This window comes from Oncorhynchus mykiss, chromosome 25, assembly GCF_013265735.2.
Source record: "Oncorhynchus mykiss isolate Arlee chromosome 25, USDA_OmykA_1.1, whole genome shotgun sequence".
Taxonomy (NCBI): domain Eukaryota; kingdom Metazoa; phylum Chordata; class Actinopteri; order Salmoniformes; family Salmonidae; genus Oncorhynchus; species Oncorhynchus mykiss.
The window spans coordinates 30,908,205-30,926,276 of NC_048589.1; the positions used below are offsets into that span (position 1 = coordinate 30,908,205).

The 18,072-nt window shown below is 41.6% G+C and overlaps 2 protein-coding genes across 7 annotated transcripts in view; both read right to left on the bottom strand.

The window, feature by feature from the left end:
• Positions 1-770: 770 nt before the first annotated feature.
• LOC110505781 (cofilin-2) lies at positions 771-4,589 on the bottom strand. The gene is made up of 4 exons (XM_021585217.2): positions 4,420-4,589; positions 2,615-2,922; positions 2,210-2,286; positions 771-1,807 (listed from the first exon to the last, which is right to left on the bottom strand). Exons 1-4 carry the CDS (start codon positions 4,420-4,422, stop codon positions 1,695-1,697), a joined length of 501 nt encoding a protein of 166 aa, XP_021440892.2. The 5' UTR covers positions 4,423-4,589; the 3' UTR covers positions 771-1,694.
• Positions 4,590-4,837: 248 nt separating this feature from the next.
• LOC110505782 (bromodomain adjacent to zinc finger domain protein 1A) overlaps positions 4,838-18,072 on the bottom strand; it is a 72,723-nt gene continuing 59,488 nt past the window's right edge. For 5 of the 6 annotated variants that reach the window (XM_036962343.1, XM_036962345.1, XM_036962344.1 and 2 more), the window contains exons 21-26: positions 13,499-13,746; positions 13,079-13,221; positions 7,534-7,907; positions 7,075-7,256; positions 5,938-6,025; positions 4,838-5,835 (exon numbers count right to left, since the gene is read on the bottom strand). In XM_036962343.1, coding sequence (XP_036818238.1) covers positions 5,663-5,835; positions 5,938-6,025; positions 7,075-7,256; positions 7,534-7,907; positions 13,079-13,221; positions 13,499-13,746 — 1,208 coding nt within the window. In that variant the 3' untranslated portion in view covers positions 4,838-5,662. The remainder of the gene's footprint in view (positions 5,836-5,937; positions 6,026-7,074; positions 7,257-7,533; positions 7,908-13,078; positions 13,222-13,498; positions 13,747-18,072) is intronic. The other variant, XM_036962347.1, reaches the window with a different exon arrangement.

Below are 18,072 nucleotides of genomic sequence, written 5' to 3' on the forward strand. Positions count from 1 at the left end.
AAATTCAATAAAACGTACAGTATTATATAAAGCCCTTATTGCATGGAACTTCCTACCATCTCATATTGCTCTAATAAACAGCAAACCAGATTTCAAAAAACATAAAGTAACACCTCGCGGCACCACACCTCTTCCTATTTGACCGAGATTGTTTGTGTGTATACATTGATATGTAGGCTACGTGTGGCATTTAAAACATTTATGTAGTTCTGTCCTTGTCTAATGATGTTCTGTCTTATGTTTCATATTTTGTGTGGACCCCAGGAAGAGTAGCTGCTGCTTTTGCAATAATAAAATACCAAATGCCTAGTTAAAAAAAAATTTAAAAGTTGACAGTACTCCAATTCACCATGACATACAGTATGATCGGTCATGAATGGTTTACTGTACTCCTACAGAAATAGCCTTACTAGCTTGGCTTCCCTTATAAGACTGTAGACATTACATATAAAAAGCATCAGAGAAACCACCTTATACAGAAATTATAGAACTGAAATGATTCCCTCTTCTACACAACAAAGAATGCTATCTATTCTAAACAATATATTTCTGAATTTTCCGTAACATTGTACTGTTCTGAACTGAGCCAAGAAAATCGTCACCCCCTGCATCCGGTTTAATTGAATAAAACATTAACCAATACACAGCATGTAGACCAGATCTTTTCTATTTCCTGTTAGAGGAAATCAGTCACGTATCTCTTTATTGTTGCCCAGCCCTCCTGATGAACAGATGCACACAGACAGACAACACAGAACAAAAGACACATATTTCTGTTATCTGCCACAAGGTTTTATTGTAAAGTGGCAACCTCCTCACCCAATCTCAAAAACAATGTTCCACTTAAGGCTCCAAATGCACATATTGCCATCTTTATTGATATATTTGAAATATCTTTATTTTAGTGTTAAAAAAAACTGCAAGCACCAACCCCCCTTTTTACTGTGGTGTCCTGTACATTCAAATGAAAGCAAGGCGGCAATTGAACAGTCAAATACTGATCTGTTCTTGTCCATATGCATAAAAGGAATGAAAACTGGTAACATCTCTATCTAGTTAACATAAATACAGATATTCTTTAGTTATTCTTGACCTTTTTGCCTCAACTTTTGTAGTGTATAAACAAAGTGCTTAGTATATGCATAGTCTATTACGTGTTTTGCCATGTCAAATAACATATTGGATAAAATAGAACATTGTAAATAAATAAGTCAGTCATATGAAAACCTCATGAGTGCAAAATACTTGCCATTAGCTGTAACCTAGGCAGTGAATATGACTGTCAAGGCATTATAGAAAGCATTCACATTTCCCTATGCTACTGAGCATTTAGTCATCATTGTTTAAGTGGCCAAGAACGCAAAAACAGTGCTAATCTTAATGTTTTTATTGTGGGAGTGTTATTAATCTCAGGTAGTGTGGCGTTGCTGTTCATATTTGTTTTGGAAAAACCTGTGATGTGTGATCATTCCTTGAAGGTAAAAAAAAAAAAAAAAAAAAAGAAGTTGAAGTTTTCTGGCAAAATAACTTGTAGGCTTTCGCATATGTTAATGAGATCTCCATCCATCTCTTCCATTGTGTGGAAAAAATACAGACCAAAAAAGCCTAAAGCTATTCCTTTAGATTCAAATGCTATAGATACAGCTGCTAAGATGAAAGCGTCTGGAATCCAGATGGCACGTAGTATTTTCCATTTACAATGGTAACCCTTCGAGTGATACCACCACGTTTCCACCCAACTTGTCTGCCAGGGTGGCGCGGTCCTGGATGTCGTCTAATCCGTTGACTTGCCATTCGTGTTTGATACCTGAAAAACAAAGGCGAGTATATCAAGTTAATTCCCATCTGTTTTATACTGTTGTGTTGAATACTAAAGGAAGCACTATCAAAAATGACAGGGGTGTCTGGGGGAATTTTGTTTGATCCCACACATTCTTCTCTAAACTTTCAATGGATCAATGGGGTAGAAATTAAATGGTATTTTGAAAAATTTGAAACGCCAACACTGACATTCATGACACTTTCATAGAACATGAATACGAAAAGAAAATAACTTGTAGTTATTAATACTTGATAGTTTTGATAAGATAGCCTAGTTTTTACTATGCAAATTCTGACATCACCCGAATAAATTACTGAACCACACGATCATTGAATATCAGGTCAAACAGAACAGAAATAGTGATTGTATATAGCAATTTTCACTTACCTGTGAACTTCTTTTTAATGGCATCTTTAGAGCTAGCATAGATCATCTTGCTTTTCAAGGGCGCACCCTCAGGTGCCCTGGAATGAGGTGGGAAACACTGACTTAATAACGGCTTTATTCCATAGTAATCCATACAACACAAATGAAAGCAGCAGCAATGTTTCTGTTTCTCAAACTTTTTATAGCAGGGACCACCAAGCTATGGTCCTCCAGCACAACACTTAATATGAATTGACTAATTCGGTGTCAGATCCCAGCGATTGAACCAGTGGTTGACACAGCCACTGATCTAGGGTACCTACCAAATGACACCCCAGCCAAGCTAGGGAATATAGGCTTTTAAGAAACATTATTGACAGCAGCTTTGCACCTTTCAAACTAACAAAAGGCAATGTACAAACTTACCAAAATATGAATACCAGGTCTTCTTTCTTGGATTCTTTTGTTTCGTATGTGGCATCGTATAGGCCATATCTGCAATCGTTGAGCGGTAGAAGCTTGACGAAACATGCGTATGGATCGTCCACCGACTCCCCAATGTCACCAACGAGGATCCACTTGCCCTCCTCTACGATGATCTTCTTCTTGTCATCGCTGAGGCAAAACAGCACAGCCTTTTTACGCTTTTTTACATCTTCGGTAGAGGATGACTTCCTGACCTTCATGTCATTGAAGACCTTGATGACTTCATCGTTGACAGTGACACCCGAGGCCTGTGGAAAGAGGGGAGGATGATATACAAGGTTCATTCAAGGTGTGATTTAGAACTCAAATGTGAACCAGATGATATAGCAGCCTAGATTATTGTGAATGGCGTTCAGCCAATTAGCTTGCAGCAGTCAGTTGTTAACTCTGGCTGAAAGCAGGGCGCAACATCAGGATGTAACATTAGCATGGTGGTGGAAATGGTGTTTCATAAAGTACACATATTTAACAGTCTTGTCGCCAGTAAATGTAGTTGAGGAAATCGAAGACTTGTCAGCCTGAATGGAGAACGTTTTAGGTACGGAGGGGTATAGGAGTGTATTACCGACTGCATACAAATGCGTTTGGATCAACAATATCGCCATCTACCGGCCTTTGGGCTACATACGCTGCTATGTTAGTTGGCCAAAGTGTTCTCTCTATTAAAGATGACAATCGGACCAGAAAGCCAAGCTGTGGCAATATTAAGACATTCCAACAGTGGTGACTGCTGATTAGCCACCCTCAATCTATCAAAAGAGTGCACGAAACTCGCTGACCAGTGACTAGTTAGTGACCACCACACTGTCAACCGTCAGTGAATGAGACAGGTAACTCGCTTGGTGTATAGCAACATGTGCATGTGTCAAAGCCCACGGTATCCGATTAAACTCAACTCAACGAGTTGTGTTGAGGTGCGATCAGTATGGGCAGACTGGAGCTACGACGTCACAAAATGACGTTTTCAAAAACGACTGATTTGAGCACGCAAAGCATAGCCTGCAATTGTAGACTTGTCTTTTGGGTCCTGAAATAATTGTGTGTGACTTTGGCGCTCCAGTGCGCACACACTAGTCGCCACTCAACTATATTGTAAATAGTGGAGTTTAGTCGGTTAGGCCCACTACAGTAAACCAGTACCTATGGGAACAATATTAGCTTGCAAATGCTTGCTAGTTTCCACTGTCAAACAAGCGTGGAAATCCGCATGGGCGTATTGGCTTGAGTGCAATCAAACAAAACAGGAGGCAGGCAAGACCATTACAAGTTGACGTTAGATAGTCCCAATCATTAAAGGTAGCTTGTCGTGTAGAAAACATAATTGCTATCAGGTAGCTAGCTATGTTATTAGCTAGCAAGCCAACTTGGCTAAACTTTCAGATCATGAAGGTAACTGTCAGTGGTAGAGTGAGAAACGTTAGTTAGATAGCGGACTGCGCTATAATTAGGTTAAAATGGCCGCCTGGGGATGCAGGCCCTGTAACAATCCTAAATTGGAACTGATTTTACAAACGAAATCACATATATATATATATATATATATATATAAAACAAACATTGTAGCTATAGCGCACCACTGCGGAATGTAGAACTGTAACCAGCAATCAAAACGTTGGTGCGTAAGCAAGCAAGCCAATGTCGAACACTGCCCAATGTTGCAACAAAGTTACAAAAAGTTAAAATCATCACTCAACTAGAAACTACGAGTAGTTTCAGCACTCAACTAGAAGAGTAAATTATCCTACCATGTTGTAAGATCGTCGGTCCTGTGAGATTTGCTATTATGTGGGGAAATCTTTAGGGGTAAAGAGATATGGGAATGAACGTCCTGACGGGGTGGGGGTACGGGGCGCGCGAGTATGAGCCACTGCACTTGCGGCGGGCGGGATCAGCAGTGGGATTCGAAGGGATAAGGGGAATTTGTCTTGTGACTTACGGTTAACAATAAAGCTAAATTCACTTGCGGATTTCTACACTTCACTGCGGACACCAACTTCCCCGCCAGGAAATTTAAGTTCTCTCTAACCCTACAAAATATTGAGCCCATTTTATCTCAGTGAGGTGTAGAAAAAATATTAACCTAAAATATAGACGCCATTAATATATTCAGGAACTTCATATTTATGAATCAGAGATTGGCAACACAAGTGAGAGCTGACCAAGAAATATTAAAACAGTGAATTTATTTTTACATATAGAAAATATACACGATAGCAAATACAAAAGCAGAGGTGAGAAAGTTAGGGGGACAAAACTCAGTATTTAAACCCTACCACAAAACAGTTTTCTATAGTTTGAACTAAAACCTATGCCAATAATTCTTTACAAAAACAAACATGTTCTATAAAAATATAATTTAAAGCAAGTTCTTAGCTTAACTAAAATAAATAACCAATGAATTATAGGAAATAAGGAACAGTAAATCAGATTCCAGTGTAGTGTTTCCCTGAAAGATGGGAACCTGAAACAGTCCATGCAAAATTAGTTTACTGTTCAGTACTGTGAAACGAACAAATGCAAAACTGTCCATATTAAAGTTAATACTTAAGTCATCTAAATGAACTGAAATGGTCAAAGAAAATTACGTGCACAAAGAAAGTCTAGAAATCCTCACAAGATACAAAATATAAAAATGCACTGTTAAAAACACTTCTTTCCAACCACAATTCATTTTCCCTGAGTGAATACGAATAGAAAAGAGTTGTTTTCAAATATTGAGTGCAAATACTTTCACAGCGAGTTAGTTGTTCCTGCATTATCTTGAGGGAATGATATTACACTGCACAATGCTTTGGGAATGTTCAGACTTTCCAATGAATTATGGTATTCACTAGAGAAAAAAATGGATGAAAACAAAAGCGAAACAGGAAGGGACTACCTGAATTTGTCCAAGAAGAAATTGTTTTTTGTTGAAAAACATCCAGGTAAAAAACAAATTGCTACGGTGTGCATTAATGAATACGACCAAGTAGTTTCAGCCAGTCGGCTTTACATCCGGGACCGCTTCAGTGGAGGAGTGGTCCGGTCCGCCAGCCCCAGGTTAAAGATCTCTGAGTTGAAGAAGGCTTGGAGCCTTGTTCCTGCTTTAGCTTCATTTGTGTGCTGAGGGTTGTATTGTAAACAGTTGGCGAACATAAGCTCCACGTCCTCAACGTAAGCAGCTGTGAGAAAAACATATATAAAATGTCCCATCTGGTGAAGTACAGAAACATGACGGCATAAACATGTTTTAGTTAACACAAAAAAGCAAAATCTCAACTTACTGGCTGTTTTATATGCACAGTTGTTAACCTTTTCTCGGATAGTGCTCAGCGCAATGGGCTTTTTGATAATGTCAAAGTAGTCTGGAACCTGCAGAAGTGAGGAGACAAAATCAGGTCATTTAAAAAGACAAAACAATCCACAAATCTCAAAGCAATACAACAAGTTAGTATTGAGGTTGACTAGTGAAGTAATTAAAACCTCTACAGGATTGGTGTCTCCCCCCCCCCCCGCGGGACGGTTGAGCTAATGTGCGCTAATGTGATTAGCATGAGGTTGTAAGTAACAAGAACATTTCACAGGACAGACATATCTGATATGGGCAGAAAGCTTAAATTCTTGTTAATCTAACTGTACTGTCCGATTTACAGTAGCTATTACAGTGAAATAATACCATGCTATCGTTTGAGGAGAGTGCAGTTATGAACTTAAATGTATTAATAAACCAATTAGGCACATTTTGGCAGACTTGATACAACAATGGGTCATTGGATCAGTCAAAACTTTGAACATACACTGCCATCTAGGCCAAAGTGGCTTACCAATAAGACAGTGAAGGTTCCTGAGTGGCAGAGTTACAAGCTGACTTAAATTTACAGCAAGACCTGAAAATGGTTGTCTAGCAATGATCAACCACCAATTTGACAGAGCTTGCAGAATTTTGAAAATAATAATGGGTAAATGTTGCACAATCCAGGTGTGGAATGCTCTTAGAGACTTACCCAGAAAGACTCACAGCTGTAATCACTGCCAAATGTGCTTTTACAAAAGTATTTACTCTCAGAGGTGTGAATTCTTATGTAAATAAGATATTTCTGGATTTCATTTTCAGTAAACGTGCAAACATTTCAAAAAACATGTTTCACTTTATCATTATGTGGCAGATGGGTGAGAAACAAATACATTTAATCCATTTTAAATTCAGGCTGTAACAACAAAATGTGGAATAAGTCAAGGGGTATATGCATACTTTCTGAAGGCACTGTATGTGTGTCACTAGTGACGTAGCTAGTTATGTAATAGTATAGGAAAACGTATTCATAGAAGTGCTTGCATGTGTGTGTGCGCTGTTTTTTTAAACGCATGCACGTCGCTCTGCGTGCCTCTCATATCAGCCTTTAAATAAAGTCAGGTATTACCTGTGTCCTAGACACCAGTTTCATGAAGGGCCAGCTGTCTTCATGTCTGACTAGCTCTACAGTCAGCTGCTCGCAGGCAGACAGCTCATGGACTCCTAGGTTCCTCCCTGAGCTGCGACGATTGGAAGAAGAACCTGAGACTGAGGGAGTCAGGACCAGCTTGGGTTTGTGGGAGACCTCTGCTGGAGAAACAGCGGAAGGAGAATATAAATGCAAAGATGAGCACAGTGAGTGAGAAAGCCTAGAAACTAGAGGGAAATTGTGTAATTGATACATGAGAAAATTAAACATTCAACACTTTTATACAGACATACTTTTTTTTTGCATTACATCTTCAGCAATATAAAGACCCTGGCACATCATGTTAACGCACTACTTTATAAGAACACAATTTTGTATTTTTAATCACCTAACACAACCCTCTTCCATCTCCCCTCCCACTGTCTTAACTGGTCTTACCTGAGATTGGTCTTTTACGGGAGTCTGCCAGAGACAGAGATGGAGTGAGCTGGCTGCCTGGCCTGCTGGAGGTACCGTTGGTTGCCAATATCTCATGACTGAGCCGGGAGCTGACTCTGCTGCCTGGCCGTGGTGGAGGTCTGCCGTTGGAGACTGGGGTGGGCTTATTGGAGACTGGGGTGGGCTTATTGGAGACTGGGGTGGGCTTATTCCCTGAGGACCTGGAAGCAGCTCCCTTCCCAGCTGAGGGGGCCTGTTTGGGGGTGGTCTGCTGGCTCCGGGGGGTGGAATGACTTGAGTTGGTCCTGCTCGACCGACTTCCTTTGGTAGTAGGCACAGCAGGTTTCACAGCAGTCCGGACCTTTTTAGCGGCACTAAAGGAGAAGAGGGAGACAGAATTGTGGGAGGGAAACTTCAGATATCTGACTAAACTAAATGTGTTGGGTTGTTTATTGTTTTAAAGTATTCAATTTAATATAAACTACGGCTGTACAACAACAAAAAATCTTGATTGACCGAGAGTCGTTTGTTCTTTCGACCAATCGATATAGACACCACCTATGCACTGAGCTTTTCTGATGCTTTAAGCACACTGTTTGATGAAATAATTACACACAAATGGCTCAAAAGCAAACATAAAAAAATACAGCAAGTGTCTGTCTGGTGCATGTGGTCTCGCTCCTCCCTGCTGCATCTGACAGGCAGCACAGCATGTGTTTATCTCGCCGTCCGTGCTGAAGCTGCAACATAATTACAGCCATTTAGTTTGTCATTTCTGGGCTGAAAAGTTCTGTTACCGAAATCAATAATTTATTTAGGAAAAACATTCCCTATTCCCTCAACTTTTGCTTGAAAGGGTGTGTATTGCATGCTAGTGACCAATAAGGCCTGACCTATAGCCTATCATAATCGCATCAATAAATTGGTTATTAACTCTATACGTGACAGCAAAATTGATGCAGTGGACATGAAAAATAAACTCGAAACAGGGGAATGTTTACTGGTTACTCAGGAGGGAAGTCAGATCTGTGTAAGACATTTTACTTAATTGTGGAAAGGAGGTTATAGGAGCAAGCGCATGTGTAAGACATTTTACTTAATTGTGGAAAGGAGGATATAGGAGCAAGCGCAGTCAAATTACAATAAAGTGCTGTCAGATAACATTTTTTTTTAAATCTGACCATTTGGAAGTGTAAACACAAAAATGATAAGTACCATAGACTGTCCTAATTATATTTTTTATGAAGGCTTTATTACAGCAAAGACAACAAAAACATTTATTGTTTAGGCTAATTATTCAAGGCTCCCTTTGTTATTACATTTTAAAACTAAAATGCTTGATTGCATTTCAAAGCATGTATGCTGCGTGATTACATGAAGGAATAATTGATAGATACAGGAGCCTATATTGAAATAGGCGTAAATTAAAGTATTAAGTCTAAACCGGACTCGCTCTTAGTGTCACGACTTCAGCCGAAGTTGGTCCCTCTCCTTGTTCGGGCGGCGTTCGGCGGTCGACGTCACCGGCTTTCTTGTCACCACCGATCCACTTTTCATTTTAGTTTTGTCTTCATTATACACACCTGGTTTCCATTCCATAATCAATGTTCCTTATTTAACCCTCTGGCTTCCTTTTTTGTTTTGTGAGTGATTGTCATTGTCATGTGGGTTTGTTCTTTGTGCTCCGGATATTTGTATTTTTCCTTGTTGGAACATTGCTTACATTTTGAGTAAATTCAGATTAATACTCATACCTGTGTCCTGCGCCTGACTCCGCTTCTCCATTCACCTAATCGCTGACACTTAGGCATACAGATTATAATTATTGTAATAACAATAAGGAGATTAAGAAAAAGGATTGTATAGGAGGAGCAAGAGCTGCATGCATATTATTCATTATTATGTGCAGTTAGATGACAATGTTATTTTTCTGACTACTTGAAACAGTGTAAACACTAAATCAATTATAATACCAGAGTTTGTTAAATTATTATATATATTTTTAAAGCCTTTATTACAGCATAGCTAAGATATGACAAAACAGCCACATTTGTGAAATTGCTTTATCTGACATGTGGTTGTGAGGCTTGGTGCTCGCAGAATAAGTAGACTATTAAACAAACACAAAACAGGATACACCTTATTTCTGTAGATACAGTTGAAGTCGGAAGTTTACATACACTTAGGGGTTGGAGTCATTAAAACTCGTTTTTCAACCACCCCATAAATGTATTTTTAACAAACTTTAGTTTAGATAAGACGGTTAAGACATCTACTTTGTGCATGACAAGTCATTTTTCCAACAATTGTTTACAGACAGATTATTTCACTGTACCACAATTCCAGTGAGTCAGAAGTTTACATACACTAAGTTGAATGTGCCTGTAAAACAACTCGGAAAATTCCAGAAAATGTCATGGCGTTAGAAGCTTCTGATAGGCTAATTGACATCATTTGAGTCAATTGGAGGTGTACCTGTGGATGTATTTCAAGGCCTACCTTAAAACACAGTGCCTCTTTGCTTGACATTATTGGAAAAGCCAATGAAAATCAGCAAAGATCTCAGATAAAAAAAAAACATTGTAGACCTCCACAAGTCTGCTTCATCCTTGGGAGCAATTTCCAAACACCTGATGGTACCACGTTCATCTGTACAAACAATAGTACGCAAGTATAAACACCATACAGTCAGACCACGCAGCAGTCATACCGCTCAGGAAGGAGACGCTTTCTGTCTCCTAGAGATGAACGTACTTTGGTGCGAAAAGTGCAAATCAATCCCAGAACAACAGCAAAGGACCTTGTAAAGATGCTGGAGGAAACAGGTACAAAGGTATCTATATCCACAGTAAAACGAGTCCTAAATCAACAAAACTTGAAAGGCCACATAGCAAGGAAGAAGCCACTGCTCCAAAACCGCCATAAAAAAGCCAGACTATGGTTTGCAACTGCACATGGGTACAAAGATCGTACTTTTTTGAGAAATGTCACCTGGTCTGATGAAACAAAAATAGAACTGTTTGGTCATAATGACCATCATTATGTTTGGAGGAAAAAGGGGGATGCTTGCAAGCCAAAAAACACCATCTCAACCGTGAAGCACAGGGGTGGCAGCATCATGTTGTGGGGGTGCTTTGCTGCAGGAAGGACTGGTGCACTTCACAAAATAGATGGCATCATAAGGCAGGAAAAATTATGTGGATAAATGATTCATGAGTAGAGGGATTTCATGATTGTGTCCCACTTGTTGTTGATTCTTCACAAAAAAAATACAGTTTTATATCTTTATGTTTGAAGCCTGAAATGTGGCAAAAGGTCGCAAAGTTCAAGGGGGCCGAATACTTTAGCAAGGCACTGTATTGAAGCAACATCAAGACATCAGTCAGGAAGTTAAAGCTTGGTCGCAAATGGTTCTTCCAAATGGACCATTTTTTAAATGTATTTTTTATTTAACCTTTATTTAACCAGGTAGGCTAGTTGAGAACAAGTTCTCATTTTCAACTGTGACCTGGCCAAGATAAAGCATAGCAATTCGACACATTCAACAACACAGAGTTACACATGGAGTAAACAAAACATAGTCAATAATACAGTAGAACAAAATAAAACAAAAAGTCGATATACAGTGAGTGCAAATTAGGTAAGATAAGGGAGTTAAGGCATTAGGCCATGGTGGCAAAGTAATTACAATATAGATAAATATTGTATGGGGATGAGGTAGGTAGATAAATGGGCTGTTTACAGATGGGCTATGTACAGGTGCAGTGATCGGTGAGCTGCTCTGACAGCTGGTGCTTAAAGCTAGTGAAGGAGATGAGTCTCCAGCTTCAGAGATTTTTGCAGTTCGTTCCAGTCATTGGCAGCAGAGAACTGGAATTAAGACGACCAAAGGAGGAATTGGCTTTGGGGATGACTAGTGAGATATACCTGCTGGAGTGCTACGAGTGGGTGCTGCTATGGTGACCAGTGAGCTGAGATAAGGTGGGGCTTTACCTAGCAAAGACCTATAGATTACCTGTAGCCAGTGGGTTTGGCGACGAGTATGATGCGAGGGCCAACCAACGAGAGCGTACAGGTCGCAATGGTGGGTAGTGTATGGGGCTTTGGTGACAAAACGGATGGCACTGTGATAGACTGCATCTAGTTTTCTGAGTAGAGTGTTGGAGGCTAGTTTATAGATGACATCACCGAAGTCGAGGATCGGTAGGATGGTCAGTTTTAGTATGTTTGGCAGCATGAGTGAAGGATGCTTTGTTGCGATATAGGAAGCCATTTCTAGATTTAATTTTGGATTGGAGATGCTTAATGTGAATCTGGAAGGAGAGTTTACAGTCTAACCAGACACCTAGGTATTTGTAGTTGTCCACGGGCGAGCAGGTGCGGGCAGTGATCGGTTGAATAGCATGCATTTAGTTTTACTTGCGTTTAAGAGCAGTTGGAGGCCACGGAAGGAGAGTTGTATGACAATGACCCCAAGCATACTTCCAAAGTTGGGGCAAAATGGCTTAAGGACAACAAAGTCAAGGAATAGGAGTGGCCATCACAAAGCCCTGACCTCAATCCTATAGAAAATTTGTGGGCAGAACTGAAAAAGTGTGCGCGAGCAAGGAGGCCTACAAACCTGACTCAGTTACACCAGCTCTGTCAGGAGGAATGGGCCAAAATTCATCCAACTTATGTGGGGAGCTTGTGGAAGGCTACCTGAAACAATTGACCCAAGTGAAACCATTTAAAGGCAATGCTACCAAATACTAATTGAGTGTATGTAAACTTTGGGAATGTAATGAAAGAAATAAAAGCTGAAATAAATCCCTCTATTATTATCCTGACATTTCACATTCTTAAAAAAAAAGTGGTGATCCTAACTGCCCTAAGACAGGGAACTTTTATTAGGATTCAATGTCAGGAATTGTGAAACACCGTAGCCAAATACATTTAAACTCAGTTTATGTAAACTTCAGACTTCAACTGTGTATATGGATTTATAAAGCCAGACAAATTAAACAGTTAGGCTATTGGATTATAGACCTAATTAAATTGGGGTTTCCTCTCCTAAATTTTCTTAGACAATTAAGGCAAGGCCCATTTCCTCACTTCATTACTGCCACGCCGTATTGTTCTCAACACCGATACGCTGGTTAACTTCGCTAGTATGCACATAGCAACATATAGGGAAAGGCGCCAATTTAACGGCACACTGAAGATTACATTTCAGAACCGTGGACTGCGACCATCAACGCAGGAGAAAGCGCATTTGTTATAGAATAAATATTTTGTATTTGTGTTGCACCATTGTTCTTATGTAATATCAACATATACAACTTCAGTAGCACGTCTTGGAGTGATGGACTGTGCCATCCCCACGGCCTCCACAATGGATTAGTCCACTGAGAAAGGCGCAAATTAGACAGGTGTTTTGTACCACAAAAATCTATATAATTTGTGACTAGTTGACTAAAGAAGTCTCGGTCGACCAACAGCCTATGGACTAAATGGGGTCTGCCTACTTTCAACCCAATGAAGTACAGTAACGCTCAGAACACACCTCTTCTCCTCCGTCGTCTCCTCCCCAGAGTCTTCTTCCTCCAATTCCTCAGAGTTGACAGAGGACCGTTGGCGGGAGGGGAGGCGGTTGGCTCGCTGTTTGGGACGGCACTCCGGGCAGAACCAGTCCCCTTCTGGGACGGCCTGGACACAACACAGAGCAAAGAATAGGTTTAGATTACACCGGTACAGTAGACAGCAGAGTTACAGGTGACGGGGAACTACACTCTTTCATCAGGTTACTTTTCAAGACAACAGGGTCCTCAAATGAACCTCGAAAAGGTTTCATACCAACATTATCGATCGAGTTCCAATTATTTTAGGGAGGGGGGGACAGAATGTGCTTGCCCGCCATTAAAATTGTAGGGGAAACACAGGGTATCCATAGGCCATGTGTGAAGAAAAGCATCATCCATCCTACCTTGAGTTTGGGGCGGACACAGTGGATGTGGTGTCCTCGGTCGCAGCAGTCACACAGCAGCATGTTCTCTGCATCTCCCTTCCTACGACAGACCTTACAGCGGGCGTTGAGCAGGGACTTGGCCCAAATGACACTGCGCTCCAGGGTGGAGAGGTGGAGGAAGACCTGGGACATGCTGGAACAACCCAGCAGAGACTCCCTCCAACGCTCCTGGACCGTCTTCACCAACCGACCACTGTCACTACCGTCTGGTCAGAGAGAGAAGAGACATACAGTCAGACATTATTACAGTAGTATTCACCACCCCGTCACTACTGTCTGGTCAGAGAGAGAAGAGACATACAGTCAGACATTACAGTAGTATTCACCACCCCGTCACTACTGTCTGGTCAGAGAGAGAAGAGACATACAGTCAGACATTACAGTAGCATTCACCACCCCGTCACTACTGTCTGGTCAGAGAGAGAAGAGACATACAGTCAGACATTATTACAGTAGTATTCACCACCCCGTCACTACCGTCTGGTCAGAGAGAGAAGAGACATACAGTCAGACATTATTACAGTAGTATTCACCACCCCGTCACTACTGTCTGGTCAGAGAGAGAAGAGACATACAGTCAGACATTATTACAGTAGTATTCACCACCCCGTCACTACTGTCTGGTCAGAGAGAGAAGAGACATACAGTCAGACATTATTACAGTAGTATTCACCACCCCGTCACTACCGTCTGGTCAGAGAGAGAAGAGACATACAGTCAGACATTATTACAGTAGTATTCACCACCCCGTCACTACTGTCTGGTCAGAGAGAGAAGAGACATACAGTCAGACATTATTACAGTAGTATTCACCACCCCGTCACTACTGTCTGGTCAGAGAGAGAAGAGACATACAGTCAGACATTATTACAGTATTCACCACCCCGTCACTACTGTCTGGTCAGAGAGAGAAGAGACATACAGTCAGACATTATTACAGTAGTATTCACCACCCCGTCACTACTGTCTGGTCAGATAGAGAAGAGACATACAGTCAGACATTATTACAGTAGTATTCACCACCCCGTCACTACTGTCTGGTCAGAGAGAGAAGAGACATACAGCCAGACATTATTACAGTAGTATTCACCACCCCGTCACTACTGTCTGGTCAGAGAGAGAAGAGACATACAGTCAGACATTACAGTAGTATTCACCACCCCGTCACTACTGTCTGGTCAGAGAGAGAAGAGACATACAGTCAGACATTATTACAGTAGTATTCACCACCCCGTCACTACTGTCTGGTCAGAGAGAGAAGAGACATACAGTCAGACATTATTACAGTAGTATTCACCACCCCGTCACTACTGTCTGGTCAGAGAGAGAAGAGACATACAGTCAGACATTACAGTAGTATTCACCACCCCGTCACTACCGTCTGGTCAGAGAGAGAAGAGACATACAGCCAGACATTATTACAGTAGTATTCACCACCCCGTCACTACTGTCTGGTCAGAGAGAGAAGAGACATACAGTCAGACATTACAGTAGTATTCACCACCCCGTCACTACTGTCTGGTCAGAGAGAGAAGAGACATACAGTCAGACATTATTACAGTATTCACCACCCCGTCACTACTGTCTGGTCAGAGAGAGAAGAGACATACAGTCAGACATTATTACAGTAGTATTCACCACCCCGTCACTACTGTCTGGTCAGAGAGAGAAGAGACATACAGTCAGACATTATTACAGTAGTATTCACCACCCCGTCACTACTGTCTGGTCAGAGAGAGAAGAGACATACAGTCAGACATTATTACAGTAGTATTCACCACCCCGTCACTACTGTCTGGTCAGAGAGAGAAGAGACATACAGTCAGACATTATTACAGTATTCACCACCCCGTCACTACCGTCTGGTCAGAGAGAAGAGACATACAGTCAGACATTACAGTAGTATTCACCACCCCGTCACTACTGTCTGGTCAGAGAGAGAAGAGACATACAGTCAGACATTATTACAGTAGTATTCACCACCCCGTCACTACCGTCTGGTCAGAGAGAGAAGAGACATACAGTCAGACATTATTACAGTATTCACCACCCCGTCACTACTGTCTGGTCAGAGAGAGAAGAGACATACAGTCAGACATTATTACAGTATTCACCACCCCGTCACTACTGTCTGGTCAGAGAGAGAAGAGACATACAGTCAGACATTATTACAGTATTCACCACCCCGTCACTACTGTCTGGTCAGAGAGAGAAGAGACATACAGCCAGACATTATTACAGTAGTATTCACCACCCCGTCACTACTGTCTGGTCAGAGAGAGAAGAGACATACAGCCAGACATTATTACAGTAGTATTCACCACCCCGTCACTACTGTCTGGTCAGAGAGAGAAGAGACATACAGTCAGACATTACAGTAGTATTCACCACCCCGTCACTACTGTCTGGTCAGAGAGAGAAGAGACATACAGTCAGACATTATTACAGTAGTATTCACCACCCCGTCACTACCGTCTGGTCAGAGAGAGAAGAGACATACAGTCAGACATTATTACAGTATTCACCACCCCGTCACTACTGTCTGGTCAGAGAGAGAAGAGACATACAGTCAGACATTATTACAGTATTCACCACCCCGTCACTACTGTCTGGTCAGAGAGAGAAGAGACATACAGTCAGACATTATTACAGTATTCACCACCCCGTCACTACCGTCTGGTCAGAGAGAGAAGAGACATACAGTCAGACATTATTACAGTATTCACCACCCCGTCACTACTGTCTGGTCAGAGAGAGAAGAGACATACAGTCAGACATTATTACAGTAGTATTCACCACCCCGTCACTACCGTCTGGTCAGAGAGAGAAGAGACATACAGTCAGACATTATTACAGTATTCACCACCCCGTCACTACTGTCTGGTCAGAGAGAGAAGAGACATACAGTCAGACATTACAGTAGTATTCACCACCCCGTCACTACTGTCTGGTCAGAGAGAGAAGAGACATACAGTCAGACATTATTACAGTATTCACCACCCCGTCACTACTGTCTGGTCAGAGAGAGAAGAGACATACAGTCAGACATTACAGTAGTATTCACCACCCCGTCACTACTGTCTGGTCAGAGAGAGAAGAGACATACAGTCAGACATTATTACAGTATTCACCACCCCGTCACTACTGTCTGGTCAGAGAGAGAAGAGACATACAGTCAGACATTATTACAGTATTCACCACCCCGTCACTACTGTCTGGTCAGAGAGAGAAGAGACATACAGTCAGACATTATTACAGTAGTATTCACCACCCCGTCACTACTGTCTGGTCAGAGAGAGAAGAGACATACAGTCAGACATTATTACAGTATTCACCACCCCGTCACTACTGTCTGGTCAGAGAGAAGAGACATACAGTCAGACATTATTACAGTATTCACCACCCCGTCACTACTGTCTGGTCAGAGAGAGAAGAGACATACAGCCAGACATTATTACAGTAGTATTCACCACCCCGTCACTACTGTCTGGTCAGAGAGAGAAGAGACATACAGTCAGACATTATTACAGTATTCACCACCCCGTCACTACTGTCTGGTCAGAGAGAGAAGAGACATACAGTCAGACATTATTACAGTAGTATTCACCACCCCGTCACTACTGTCTGGTCAGAGAGAGAAGAGACATACAGTCAGACATTATTACAGTATTCACCACCCCGTCACTACTGTCTGGTCAGAGAGAGAAGAGACATACAGTCAGACATTATTACAGTAGTATTCACCACCCCGTCACTACTGTCTGGTCAGAGAGAGAAGAGACATACAGTCAGACATTACAGTAGTATTCACCACCCCGTCACTACTGTCTGGTCAGAGAGAGAAGAGACATACAGTCAGACATTATTACAGTAGTATTCACCACCCCGTCACTACTGTCTGGTCAGAGAGAGAAGAGACATACAGTCAGACATTATTACAGTAGTATTCACCACCCCGTCACTACTGTCTGGTCAGAGAGAAGAGACATACAGTCAGACATTATTACAGTATTCACCACCCCGTCACTACTGTCTGGTCAGAGAGAGAAGAGACATACAGTCAGACATTATTACAGTAGTATTCACCACCCCGTCACTACTGTCTGGTCAGAGAGAGAAGAGACATACAGTCAGACATTATTACAGTATTCACCACCCCGTCACTACTGTCTGGTCAGAGAGAGAAGAGACATACAGCCAGACATTACAGTAGTATTCACCACCCCGTCACTACTGTCTGGTCAGAGAGAGAAGAGACATACAGTCAGACATTATTACAGTATTCACCACCCCGTCACTACTGTCTGGTCAGAGAGAGAAGAGACATACAGTCAGACATTATAACAGTAGTATTCACCACCCCGTCACTACTGTCTGGTCAGAGAGAGAAGAGACATACAGCCAGACATTATTACAGTATTCACCACCCCGTCACTACTGTCTGGTCAGAGAGAGAAGAGACATACAGTCAGACATTATTACAGTAGTATTCACCACCCCGTCACTACCGTCTGGTCAGAGAGAAGAGACAT

Bases quoted from the DNA above. Each gene is read 5' to 3' on its own strand.
- LOC110505781 (XM_021585217.2), bottom strand. The intron at 2,287-2,614 runs GTAAGTTTGTAC...ACCTCATTCCAG, and splicing joins GACCTGGTATTCATATTTTG to GGCACCTGAGGGTGCGCCCT. The intron at 1,808-2,209 runs GTAAGTGAAAAT...TTTGTTTTTCAG, and splicing joins CATTAAAAAGAAGTTCACAG to GTATCAAACACGAATGGCAA.